Raw genomic sequence first — 14,009 nt, 5'->3', positions numbered from 1 at the left:
AGTAAGTAAACCCCTAGATAACTCGTAAAAACCCGCCTTGACACTGCACTCATTCTTAAATCTTTGGAATCGAACACATCGCCATTTTCATTAGAACAATTTTATTCCGATTTTTTAGCTGTTCATTTGGACACTGAGTGTCTTGACTGAATGCTTTTTGACTCGTAAGAAAAATTAACAAACAGTAACAGATGACTGGAGACGACAATTTGTTCACTTTACATTTCATTCGCCGACAATTCTTTCACGACTTTTCGTTTGTTTACCCGACAATTCGTTCACACGACTATTCGTTCACCCGACACTTTGCTCACCGACAACTGGCTCACAGACAACTTGTTCACCGACAACTTGTGCACCAATAGTTGGTTCACGACAAATCGTTCACCGACAAATTGTTCACAGACAACAAGTCGTTGGAACTGGTTGGAACTGGCTTTGCTTAGTCATTCTAAACACTGCACTCATCCTTAAATCTTTGGAATCGAAGACATCATCATTACAATTTTATTCCGATTTTTTAGCTGTCGACTTGGACGCTGAGTGACTTGACAGAATGCTTTTTGACTTGTAAGACTTGATATAAAAATTGAGAAACAGTAACAGATTGCTGAATACGTAGAGCAGTGTGCCAACGTTGGTCCATTTAGGATATTCACAAGGACCGTAGAAAAATGTTCCAATACAACGTAGGGATATGCACACAAACTGACACTGAAACAAAAAATAATAAATAAATAAATAATATAAAAGTACATACAGCGACATAAAGATTGCACACATGAAACCATATTACCTCAATGAAGTAGAAGAGAAGCCGAAGAGAAGTCATAGAGTGTACCGAAGGACTAACTTTTTGTTGTTGACTGGGAGGAGGAGGGGGGGGGACGGGTAAGTAAAAGCGATACTAGAATATGTCAGCGTGTATCTGTCGGGGTGCATTATGAAGCGTGTCTTTCTAAATCAAGTCAAAAGTCTATGTCGGAGACATTACGATGCGCAAATAAAAAAAAAATGAGGGTTTCCAGAGAGCGACAAAGGAAAGAGAGAGCGGGTCGTGAAATGTTATTGTAACATATACACTTTTCACGGGCTAAAACAGTATGTTAGGTTGATTATTAAAATGTAGTCCGTTTATTATAATAAAAAATGAGGGGGTGTTCCGGCCATAAAAAACAACAACACAATTAAGCCTGGGAATAAAGCAACGGGCGTATCCGGTGTGTACTGCTAGTATAGAATAGGGCATAGGACATACTAGACATAACAGTCTTTGGACAATGAGTGACATATAACATACCAGAAAGAACAGATATAGGACCTAGCAGATAAAACAGACTTTGGACACAGACATGAGACAAAACATACACTTATCTGAATATAACAGAATCATCTACGTGATAAAAACTGATGTACTCACTATTTGAAATTGCGTAAGGTAACGCTTCCACCAAATGTACTTCTGGTAGTGGGGCCCCATGGCCGATAATCCATAATATGTGTACATGATGACGTGAACAAAGGAGTTAATGCCCCCGTTGTATAACTCTAGCCGTAGTGGAAGCGTGTGGATTATAATTATGATAACTAACATAAGATAGTTTAAAAATGTGAAATAAAATAATGTGCTTAAGAATCCATCTATTAGACTCTTATATACACAAACCTCAGGTCGAGGTAAAAAAAAAAAAAAACTTTTACCCTCATGAATGTTAAAAAAAAAATTACCTAAGTAACATATTCGAATACGCATCGCTTGGTGTTTTTTCTAAAATTGCATGTCTTTTTACGCGCGTTCAGCATCAAGTCCTAACATTTTCTTGTTAGACCGTGTTTCTATGAGCTTCTATTGGGAAACAGTGGAATTTTATTCCTTACTAACCGACCCGCGGCGTAGCATACGCCGCCCTTTAGTGACGGGTGAACAGTTTCTGAAAGACACATTTTTCAAAATAGGGTGGGCTTGGGCAAACGACTGCGTGCGCATGCCTGGAGAGCGAGGAAGGCGCAGGTGGGGGTGGGAGGGAGGTTAGAAAGTCGGATTGCGTGCGTGGTGTCCGCATGGTTGGGCGACGTAGAGAACTATATATACAGAGATGTTTTGTTGTTCTTTTTTTTTTGTTGTTGTTTTGTTTCTTGTAAGTGGTGTAAACTGGTAGGAATATCAATAAAGTGTATAACCATAAAATCATAAAATAGCTCGCTGTAATTGAAGACTGCGATTATTTATCAACCATTCATAAAGTAAATGTACTGTAAATATTCTGCACACTTACTTTCACCTCCTGGAAGGTACTTAATGAAGTACCAACATATAAGTACCATAGAACTGTGGTGATATACGTGAAGAAATGACAACTGGTTGTTCTTTTTACGGACAATAAAAAATACCTGCGGGAGAGATAATATAAATTAATATAAAATATAGATAGATACAGAGAGTGAGAGAGAGAGAGAGAGAGAGAGTATCTACAATAGAAGGGACCTATAATATTGCTTATAATTTTATCATACTAACTACTAGATTTACAAAAAATGATTACTTATAATTTTTAAAGAGAAAAAATCTATTTGTATGCATATAAGTGGAACATTGTAGGTCACAGCTGGGGCTTCGTAGTCAGGGAAATACTGCATTCCTCATTAATCTTAGGACAAGCCTTATTATTATTAAGTGGAACATATTTTAAAACAACAATTAATAAGTATTTTTTTTTATTATCGCGTGAACTGCAAAGCGATACTATAGCCTTGGAACAATGAACTAAAGGAAGCCGAGATTTTTTATTCTTTTACGGAAATATTTTGTTTTTTTTCTTCAGGCTTTGAATAAGAGATTGACCCTTTACAGAACAATAAGATCAATTAGATATTCATTATATGACATTCGTTAGGCCAGGCTCACACCGTACTTCTCCTTCATTTTACTCATCCTTTGGTCTGTTGACCGTTAGGCACCACACAAGATCTGTCAACCTTCTTTCTCCATTCTTCTCTGTCATTTGCCTTTAATAGAATGTCATTCTTATAGTTTTTTCTGAAAATATTGAAACTTGCCGTTTTACCTGCCTGGGTGGACCATTTCGGGGGCCGATTTTGAGTTTGCGTTTCCACACAAACTGTCTTTGTAACCTTGTTGTTTTTTTTTTTCGTTTCGCTACCTTATTGCTACTTTAGGGGCGCGTGATTCATTCTGTCGGAGAACATGTCCCGCAAACCTCGTGCGACATTCGGTCATAAGCTTATGATGTAGTCGAGTGCCCATTTAGCATGCCAGCCACTTAAAAGGTTTCTTAAATTATAATGTATGTGCGTATAGCAATGTAAGTATATTTTCGATAATACGCGCATCTTTGATGATATTTAATGCACACAGTTTTCCTGAGTTCAAATCATACTATTATATGTTTTAGAGAGATTATTACGTATTAAGAAGTTCGTCATTAAAAAGTATTTTTTTAGAAGATAAGAATGATTGCAGTATATTATATTGACATGCAGGCGCAGTGGTGATAACGTAATCTGTTAAATCTAACGCAGAGCCGCTGTCTGCTGGGGGTGTTTATCTAGGTTTTTATACTCGGTATTCCTCTGTCTGTGGAGGAAGCTTTCCTTTTGGCTTCGTATTATCTCGTGGCTATTATACGAGTTCTCCAGCTGTCTCTTTCGGAAGCCATTTTCTGTGAAATTTAAGCTCACCTTTCAAACTGTAGGGCAGATTATGCGAATGTCATCTGTTTCTCAAGCGAATAGTTAAAGAGGGTGTCATGTAGCTAGAACAACGACCAGCGGCTTTTACTTTTCGCCAACTAACGTCAGGTACCCATTAGAGCTGGGTGGGCTCAGGGGCACCCTTAAGATCACGAAATAAAAAAAAATCCCAGTTTTAACCAAGATTTGAACCCGGGACCCCTAGGTTCGGAAGCCTGGATCTCAGGAATTGCTCATCCCACTATTCTAGTATTAGACCACAATAGATTTTGTAATATTTACACAAATAATTCTAAATTCTTCATTGACTCAACTGTGTCGAGAAGTTCCGCTATCTTTGACATAAAGCACCACCAACCAAGTCTAGCTTCCTACAAATGAGATGCAAAGAGATGTAAAGCTGAATTAGTACAAATAGTAAAACATTAATTAACCATAATTAATAGTTTCGTTGTTTGAATATCTCTAGAGAGTAAAGATTCATAAGTTGATATTGTCTCTTTAGTTATTCCCCTTGCCAAGGAAGTTACTATTGGCATGATCATAGACATGATGTTATTAAAGTCAGATCCACAAACTAAAAAAAAAAAAAAAAAAGATTCTAAATTTTAAGAGGTAAGATAAACAAATAAAAAAGTTTTAAAAGCAAAGCTTGTCGAAGGGAAGAAACAAAAAATCGCTTCCATATATCTCAATACTGCAAGAAAAATCTTTTTTCTAAAATATAATAAACAAATTAAATAATCACCATTAATTGCTTAAATACATAGTTAATTTGTTGTTATAAATTCAAGTCTTATCACCTCTCAATAAGTAGCATTTATTTCTAGCAGCATTTATTTTCATTTTTCGATACCAACAAATCAATTCATTAATCTATTAGCTGATTTGTTAGTTTTTCTAGAGTTTCATGTTTATTTTGGTGCAACAGATATTTGTATACGCTTTGAACTTGATCTTAGAATGGCTAAGCACCTGAACTCATTATTGTCATAAGGTTTTTGATATAAGCTTCGAAAAAATGAAAGAAAATGAGTTTACACATTAAAGCTTTGATAAAAACTTCACATTATTTAAATATTAAAATAATGAAGTCTCAGAAACATGAAAGGGTTTGTTCGGTGCCAACTTTTACGTACATCAAATTTGACCCACTTTTATAATGTTGGAGTTGATTGGAAATTGTAGTGTAAAGATTAGTTTATTAAATATTAAGGATTCAAAAAGTTTTTTATATTGTTTTTTTTTTTTTATTTTTAGATAATGAGGGTTTCTAACTTAAACCATTTTTTATTTAATTTTTTAAATCTGTTCAATTCTGAAAATAGCCTAACTTAAATCAAGACCTATGTGGCTGGGAAATGCCTTTAGAGGCAATAAAGCGAAGCAAACACTATATCAAAACGAACACATATATTACCCTCAGTCCAATCTCTACGTCAGTCTTGACAGGACGACATAATAGGGATTGATTACTTTTGGCTAAGACAATAACCAGCTGTTGAAAAACAAACAAAAACAGATTTAATGCATTGTGCACTGTGGCAATAATGATTGTTAAGTATAAGAGCAAAACAAAGACAATACCTCCTTTAAACAACTTATTTTAATAAGGCTTGACTTCGAGTCCGATATATTTCCCGTGTCTACGCAGCCCCAGCTGTGATCTACATATTTTGCCACATCCAGGGCAAGCATAACCATTGTCCGTTGGGGATCGATTAAGATTTTCTTTTTGTCGTCTACGGCAGCGGACTTTCGTTTGGTTTCAACTGTGTATCCCGCGGACTTTGTGAGTGACCTCAAGCTGTCTCGTTCAAGTACAAGTATTATACAATACACTTGACGAAGGAGTATAGAATTAGTATTTATTTACAGCCAATGGTAAGTTACACATATAATATTGAATACATAATCTTCAATAACTAAAAGTACTAAATGTGTCCAAATTAAATACTACAAGGCGCTTAGACTAGATTCAATTAACTCGGCCATCAATGCCACAACATAGTATTACCCCAAAGAGTCAGTTCACACAATGCGGAAAGAATATTTCTCAATACAACAGACAACAATCAACAACACCCTACTCAGACCAGGTCAGCTCTCCAACTGCTAGACTGACCACAGGAAACCTTATTGTCCCCCTTTGAAAACCCCGTGCTAAAACACTTCACCATTCACAGCTAATAAAATAAACAAACACTCACACAATCTCACATCTTACCCCCCCCCCCCCCCGATCTTGACAGCCCCATGCCGCCAGGTGCTCTCTCCTATGTCAGCTAAAGCAAGTTGGCGCCCAAGCTGGTAGAGCGATTGTTTTTCACTTAATATTTTAAAAATGTGAAAGAATACTGGATGAAAGAATGTATACATCTATTACACTTTATAATATTCCAGTGATAGGCCTTTAGATCTAGACTTAGAACATTTTTCTGAACATTAATTGATTAAACTCTTGAACCAATAAGGCCTTACATTCGATAGTCCTTTCCAGAATGCGATAGTCCTTTCAAGAACGCGATAGTCCTTTCAAGAACGCATTAGTCCTTTCAAGAATGCATTAGTCCTTTCAAGAACGCAATGGTCCTTTCAAAACCGGATCTAGAACTAGACCTAGTTCTCTAGCCAAATTTACATTTTCTTTTTTTTCTTTTTGTTTTTACTTTTGAAAACTTAGAACGATCCCAATGTGGCCAACGAACCAGTAATTCTCTTCTCATCTTTTACAAGAACATGTAAGATGGTTGCCTGGTCGTGCGGTTTTGCGCGCTGGACTTTCGTTCAGATCCATCAATGGTCCCGGGTTCAAACCCTGCCCACTCCAATCCCCCGTCGTCCTGCGGGAGGTTTGGACTAGGAATCAATTATCTTCAACTCTGAAGGAACATCCGAAACATATTAAACATTTTACAAACATTTTTTTACATAAATTTATAGTAAAAATACTAAAAACGTTTTTGAGATTTGCGTCTAGTTTTCACCCACACAGGTTTTTGAATCCACCCAGGTTCCATGAAGTTTTGACTTAAATAGAGCTATTTTAATACAAGTTGATTTAGTTGAGCTCCTAAACTAATGTTCAGATTCCAAAACCATACAAAAATATCTCCAAAACTAATAGCTCTTTAGGACCTTCTTCTTATATAATACAGACGTTACTTCAAAAAAGAAGATGATTACGTCCTACGCGTCATGCATTTAGTCATGCATATTAACCAATGACTTAAATTCTGCCAAGTCACTGGTTTTCCTGGCTAGCTCAGGCAACCCATTCCATGCTCTAATAGCACTAGGGAAGAAGGAGTATTTGTACAAATTTGTCCTAGCATATGGGACGAGGAATGTGCCTTTATCTTTGTGTCTTTCAGAGTATTTTATTAAATTTTGTTTTTGTATTTGAAGATTATGGTTCAGTGTTTTATGTATGATTGTTACTTTACTTTTGAGCCTTCTGTCCTGAAGGCTTTCTAAATTTAGTGATTTTACTAAAGGTGTTACTCTAGTCAAATGTGAATATTCGTTTGTTATGAATCTCACTGCTCTATTTTGTGTCTGTTCCAGTTTCTTAATGTTTTCTTGAGTTGAGGGGTCCCAAACGGAGGATGCATATTCTATTATTGGCCTAACCAAGGTTAAGTAACATTTTAGTTTTATGTTCTTATTTGATTTATAGAAATTTCTTTTAATAAATCCTAATGCTTTGTTTGATTTTTTTGTAGTTTCATCAATATGTGGATTCCATGATAGTTTTTCATTTATTATAACACCTAGGTATTTTGCGTTTTTAGTCTGTGATACTGGTTTGCCATGAATAAGATAAGTGGAATTAATTTGTTTTAGTTTTTTTGTTACTCTTAACAACTGACATTTTTCTGGGTGGAAAGACATGCTCCAATTTGATTCCCATTTCTGTAATTCATCTAATTCTCTTTGTAAAATATAGATCTGTGTCTTGTGTTGTTTTTATTGTTCTATATATTATGCAATCGTCTGCAAATAATCTGACTTTTGTTCCTGAACTAATGCAATTTGGTAAATCATTTATGTAAATTAAAAATAGTAGTGGACCCAAGACTGTACCTTGAGGTACACCTGAGTTTACTGTTATCGGTGTTGATTTAGAGCCATTTATTATTACAGTTTGTTCTCTCCCTATCAGAAAGTCTTTAATCCACTGATGCAGTGGACCATTAATGCCGAAATATTTTAATTTTTTAAGCAAACTATGGTGGTGAACTTTGTCAAAAGCCTTAGAAAAATCTAGTAAGATAGCATCTATTTGTTCACTATTATCTAAACCTTTTGAAAAATCATCAATTAGTCCTATTAGTTGTGTTTCACATGATCTATATTTCCTAAAGCCATGTTGGTATGGTGTGAGGACATTATGTTTGTCTAAGTGGTTTATGATGTTGCTACATATTATGTGTTCTAGGATTTTACATGTGATGCTGGTAAGTGATACTGGTCTGTAGTTCCCTGGGTCAGATTTTTCTCCTTTTTTAAATAGGGGGGTGACATTAGCTTCTTTCCAGTCCTTTGGTACTCTGCCCTGGTTAAGTGAAGCCTGAAAGAGTATTTTGAACACTGGGGCTAGCTCATTACTTAGTTCTTTGAGTAATCTAGCTGGAATACCATCAGGTCCAGAAGCTTTATTTGGTTTGGTGTTGGCTAATAGTTTTTGAATTCCATTTTCTTGTACTACTATATCTTCTATGTTGTCTACTTGGTTCAAATTCAGTAATATGTCTTTGTCTCCTGGGGCTGAGAATGCTGATGCAAAGTATTTGTTTAGAATGTTTGCTTTAGTTTCATTATCATTATGTATTATGTTATGTTCATCTTTTAATGGCGCTACGCCTGTTGTTTCCATTTTCTTAGACTTAATGTATGACCATAGGTTTTTGTTGTTATCTTTAGATATTACATTGTTTATGTATTCACTCTGCAGCTGTCTGCTTACTTTTTGGGTTAAGTGTTTAATTTTTATATACTTTTTGTAAACTCTTTCTGCATTAGTTTCTTTAAATTTTCTGTAGAGGTTTTCCTTCTGTTTACAAAGCCTCTTTAGTCTATTATTAAACCAGCATTTATTTATTTTGTTTGATGTGTATTTAGTTGGTATATGATTTTCTATTATGCTTTTAAGATGGTTTTTAATGAAATTCCAGAGGTCATCGACTGGTTGGTTAATGTCTTTTTCTAATAAGAATGTTTGTTGAAAGTTTAGTGCAGCTTGGTGTAGTTGTGTTAGGTTACATTTATTCCAGAGTAAGATTTTTCTTTTGGGTTTAGTATTGGCTACTGCTTTTATCTGACTGTGTATTTTTATGATCTCATGGTCTGATAGACCAGGGATAATTTCATAATCAACTACTAATCCAGGTCTGTTGGTTAAGAAGAGATCTAATGTGTTGTTTAATCTAGTTGGCTTTTTAATGATTTGATCTAAACTTAGGTTGTGTAAAGTTTCTATGAAAAGCTCATTTATGTCCTTAAGGTTTTGGTGTTTATCTATGGTTAGTGTTTTCCAATTTATATCAGGTAGGTTGAAATCACCCATAATCCAAAAAACTGCATTTTTATTTGTCTCTTTAAGTGTAGTAATCTGATTACATAGTTCCTGCATGTATTCTAAACTAGAATTTGGTGGTCTGTAAATGCTGCCTATTATTAGGGATGTTGAGGTGGTATTAATTTTACAAAATGTTGATTCTACATTTTTCTACAAACAAAGTGAACTCAGACCTCTAAGCACATGCAAAATGACCAAATGACCATAGCAAAGTTGTAGGCTACTAGCAGATAGGTGACATTCATGGGGCTTCGTTTTGCCATAAATACTGGACCTAGTTTGACCATCAGGAGGTAGAGAAAAACAATGGACAGGATACTGGTCAAATTGTTCATAAAAGGCCAATCACTGACCCGTGGATCTGAAAGACAAATAAATATTGACTTAATCTTTAAAAAAATTAGATATAAATCAATTTACTTCGTCCGTCTGTTTGTCTGGGTGGATTATTTTACACTGTTTTTTTTCCCACTTCAAATTCTCGGATCAAGTTGAAATTGGGCAAAAGTATTCATTATCGATGATAAAACATGAAACAGTAACAAAAATTAATTAATTAGTGAGTCAGTTAGTTGAAATTAATTACTGTATAATTTTGTAAAAATATGGGAGATAAACCCCTGGTCTATATTGAGAGTTATGACAGTGATTAAACGCTGCTATCTTTTCACTCAATATTAAGCCCTTTGTCTATTTATATATATTGCTTTAAATTTAGCTAGTTTTCTCCTGACATGAAGCAGTAGGTAAAAAAATGTCAAGTTACTGGTACATGTCTGTTTACGGTTGAATGATAAAGTTAAATGATAGCATTATTTACAAAACAAAGATACAAAAAACAATGAACAATGGACGATAAGATGTAATAACAAGCCAAGTGTGTCTAGTCAAAGTTTGTACACGTTATTCTCACCCCACCCAAACTCGGATCAAGTTGAAATTTCGCACTATTATTTCTTGTACCCGAGAAAACAAGAATCCAATTAAAAAAACAACAAAAAAAAACTATTTAACAAATATTTGATTAATTATTGGTAATTAATTATTTTGTTTGGTATCGAACAAGGGAAAGAAGCTGTACTTGACAAATGTGGCAAAATAACTGAATTAGTCCTTTTTTAGTTAATGTAGAGAATTAAGTCGTCTTTTAAAAGTTTGAAAATAATAATAGATAAATTGAAAACTACTTTTTTCATAAGCACTGTACTGGCATAGTGGTTAGTGTGTTTGGCTTGAGGAGACTTGAGCCCTTGAGTTCGAACTCTAGTCGTACAAATGTTGTTTTTTTTTTATAAATTTAGTTTAAAAAGCTATTATGATAACCTTTACCCAGATACCCACTTCTTTCTTACCCAGATACCCACTTCTTTCTTACCCAGATACCCACTTCTTTCTTACCCAGATACCCACTTCTTTCTTACCCAGATACCCACTTCTTTCTTTCCCAGATACCCACTTCTTTCTTACCCAGATACCCACTTCTTTCTTACCCAGATACCCACTTCTTTCTTACCCAGATACCCACTTCTTTCTTACCCAGATACCCACTTCTTTCTTACCCAGATACCCACTTCTTTCTTTCCCAGATACCCACTTCTTTCTTACCCAGATACCCACTTCTTTCTTACCCAGATACCCACTTCTTTCTTACCCAGATACCCACTTCTTTCTTACCTAGATACCCACTTCTTTCTTACCCAGATACCCACTTCTTTTTTACCCAGATACCCACTTCTTTCTTACCCAGATACCCACTTCTTTCTTACCCAGATACCCACTTCTTTCTTACTCAGATACCCACTTCTTTCTTTCCCAGATACCCACTTCTTTCTTACCCAGATACCCACTTCTTTTTTACCCAGATACCCACTTCTTTCTTACCCAGATACCCACTTCTTTCTTACCCAGATACCCACTTCTTTCTTACCCAGATACCCACTTCTTACCCTCTCCCTTAAGCAACTGGTCCAGACAAGTGATAAGATCACAGTTCATTGAAAAAGATAAACGCATGAAGTTGCTCTAGACAAAAACAATTGGTAAAAATATTTCTAATCGCACAGATTTATTTTTGGTGGTCTAGATCTATTACAATTTTAATAACATGACTGATCCAAACTAATTGATACAATTACACTTAATATAAGCTTTGTTGATGGTGGTGTTGTTTTTAATTATTTTTTTATTTTGCTTGTTTTTCATTTAAAATCTTTTTCTCTCTTTTTATTTCTTGCTCTATTTAATTTCTTGTCTTTCTCTTTCGTCTCTCGCTTTTTATCTTGAATCTCTCTTTTTATCTTTTGACTCTTTTCTTTCTTTCTTTATTCTCACTTTATCCAAGGGTATTGATTGGCTCAACAGATGAAGATGATAAAGATTATGGAGATAAGAGTATAATAAATATAATTACCGTGACCTTTTTAACTAGGAGAAGGATGATTGCTCATTATGAAGGTGATGTGATGACTTGAGTAAAGATGGTTAAGAAGTGGAAGAATTAAATCAAGAATAAAGAATGAAAAATTTGATAAAGAAAAAAGAAGAAAAGAAGAATGCTGATGATGACAATGTGAAAGAGAATATCTTACCTCCATAGAATACATCCGGAGGTGTTAAATTATACTTCTCATTTATATAGCCAAAGAGATTCTCCACTCTAGAGCGAAGCGTGGACGTTTCCATCTTTAAAGGATCTTATTGGCCACGTCCGCTAATTCAAACAATAAAATAAACTTTAAAAAAAAAACTGAAAAACTAAAAACTTTAAAATGTAATTTATAATGTAGTTTTTTTGTTTACCAAAAGACATGTTGATTAAATTGTTTATAAAAAGAAAAACAGCCAAGAAAAGTAGTGCGTAACACAAACCTGTGAGTAGCCTCAGCGCGCCAAGAAAAGTAGTGCGTAACACAAACCTGTGAGTAGCCTCAGCGCGCCAAGAAAAGTAGTGCGTAACACAAACCTGTGAGTAGCCTCATCGCGCCAAGAAAAGTAGTGCGTAACACAAACTCGTAAGTAGCCTCATCGCGCCAATCTTGTTCACGTATTGCTTTGCATGCACACTATGCCATACCAAATAAAGCCATTGCGGATTAATACAAACTGTCTATTAAATCATATTTTAAAAATAGTTAACACGTCTGTGCATAAAAATGCATGCACAGTCTATCTCAGTTAGGTTAAAAGTGTTTTTATGTATTAAAGCTTCTTTAGTCTTTATTTTCTGACCTGGAGTGTCTCTAAGTTTAGTGATTTACTACTGGTGTTAGGTGTGGAGGTTTTTATAACTTAATCCCAATCACAATTTACCTGCCCATTAATCTCGTCAAAAGTAGTAAACAGCGGATTGTAGCAAAAAATCGATTTCTTCTCTAAACTAGCAGACGACATGCATTTTTACAATTCCTCTTTTCAGCTTACAATCTCTTCATCGGGTCAAAAAAACAACAACATAAAAACAAATAATGGAACCTATCCTCTTTTCAGCTTGCAATCTCTTCATCGGGTCAAAAAAACAACAACAATATAAAAACAAATTATGGAACCTGAAATTCTGGAATCTCGAAAACGGCTGTAATGATTTTCTTAGAAATTTGACAGTTGATGTAAATCTTATTGTCTAGGATAAGTAAGATATTTTATGATCGAAACCACAGCGGTTAAATTGACCATAGCAACTATGATTGTATATCGGCAATTCCGATATAATAATGTTACATATAATAATTTGTGCTTCCTTTTCTAATAGCCAAACAACGGTCTACTTCCTATTCGCTCCTTGTTTTAATTCTACACATTTACTCCTTTTTTTAACCCTGCAAATCCATAGAACATTTCTTTAGCACATGGAGTACCCAGGGGTCTACGAAGACTTCCAAGGGGTCTACGAAAGTGAAAAAACAAATTGGCGGTCTATGAGATGTCCACGGGGGTCTACGATAATAGATTTCATCTAAGCAGGTCGTGACTTAAATTTTTACATCCCATTAATGGAGTTCTTCACACTTAGATATAATTTGCACCTAAGTTAATCTTTTAAATATTTATCCTGCTATTCAAACGAAAAATTGCTGAATTTAATTTCAATATTTATTTAAATAACTTAATTTTTTCTACATATAAGTAATGTTTAACAAAAAGAAATGTAAACTGTAAAGCAGGGATTAATTAAAATGGTACATTCCTTCCTTGTCAAACAAGCCAATTGCCTTTTTTAAATGAAGATATGAAACTAATTAGGCCCTACAGTGGAGGATCATCTGAGACAAATGTCACCCTGATAAAGAGATAAAGATTTGAAAACCTTTCGAACATTCAAAGATAAAGTTCAGAATAGGCCCACAAAATCTCTCTTCGAGAGAAAATGACGGTTTGTGGACGTTTTACAATTTCTGTTTACTTATAACAAAATAGGGAGCGCGGTGATCTTGGTGAATTTTGAATTTCAGGATTTTAAGGGCGCCCCTGAGTCCACTCAACTCTAATGGGAATCTGACTTAAGTTGGGGAAAGTAAAGGCGGTTTGTCGTTTTGCTGGCCACATGACACCCTGCTAGTTAACCGTTAGCCAAAAAAACAAAAAAAACAACAAAAAAAAACAACAACAGATGACCTTAACATCATCACATTTTTTGGGGGCAAAATACGAAAAACACCATAGATTAATTTTTACCAGCCATTGTAGTTTTAAAAACTGTTTTGCGTAAACCTACATCTGA

At 34.9% G+C, this 14,009-nt stretch overlaps 1 protein-coding gene across 3 annotated transcripts; it reads right to left on the bottom strand.

Annotated features, from left to right (window-relative positions):
- Positions 1 to 81: 81 nt before the first annotated feature.
- On the bottom strand, positions 82 to 12,377 carry LOC129926503 (elongation of very long chain fatty acids protein 4-like). 3 transcript variants are annotated; one of them, XM_056030935.1, is made up of 8 exons: positions 12,255 to 12,362; positions 11,881 to 12,002; positions 9,466 to 9,653; positions 5,132 to 5,209; positions 4,026 to 4,082; positions 2,277 to 2,391; positions 1,421 to 1,548; positions 82 to 714 (listed from the first exon to the last, which is right to left on the bottom strand). In XM_056030935.1, the coding sequence occupies exons 2-8, from the start codon at positions 11,972 to 11,974 to the stop codon at positions 508 to 510; spliced, it is 867 nt and encodes a 288-aa protein (XP_055886910.1). In that variant the 5' UTR covers positions 11,975 to 12,002; positions 12,255 to 12,362; the 3' UTR covers positions 82 to 507. The 3 variants fall into 3 exon arrangements, with proteins under 3 accessions (XP_055886910.1, XP_055886909.1, XP_055886911.1); XM_056030934.1 differs by having other exon boundaries at positions 12,161 to 12,356; XM_056030936.1 differs by lacking the exon at positions 1,421 to 1,548 and having other exon boundaries at positions 3,994 to 4,082; positions 12,161 to 12,377.
- Positions 12,378 to 14,009: the final 1,632 nt, after the last annotated feature.

This window comes from Biomphalaria glabrata, chromosome 5 (genome assembly GCF_947242115.1).
Source record: "Biomphalaria glabrata chromosome 5, xgBioGlab47.1, whole genome shotgun sequence".
Lineage (NCBI taxonomy): Eukaryota > Metazoa > Mollusca > Gastropoda > Planorbidae > Biomphalaria > Biomphalaria glabrata.
The sequence above is the reverse complement of the archived record's forward strand: the minus strand, read 5'-3'. Positions and strand labels throughout refer to the sequence as shown.

Bases quoted from the DNA above. Each gene is read 5' to 3' on its own strand.
- LOC129926503 (XM_056030935.1), bottom strand. From the start codon at position 11,974: ATGGAAACGTCCACGCTTCGCTCTAGAGTGGAGAATCTCTTTGGCTAT. The intron at 5,210-9,465 runs GTCTGAGTTCAC...GTTTTTCAACAG, and splicing joins CATTTTGCATGTGCTTAGAG to CTGGTTATTGTCTTAGCCAA. The intron at 2,392-4,025 runs GTTGAGTCAATG...TCTCTCCCGCAG, and splicing joins TAGCGGAACTTCTCGACACA to GTATTTTTTATTGTCCGTAA.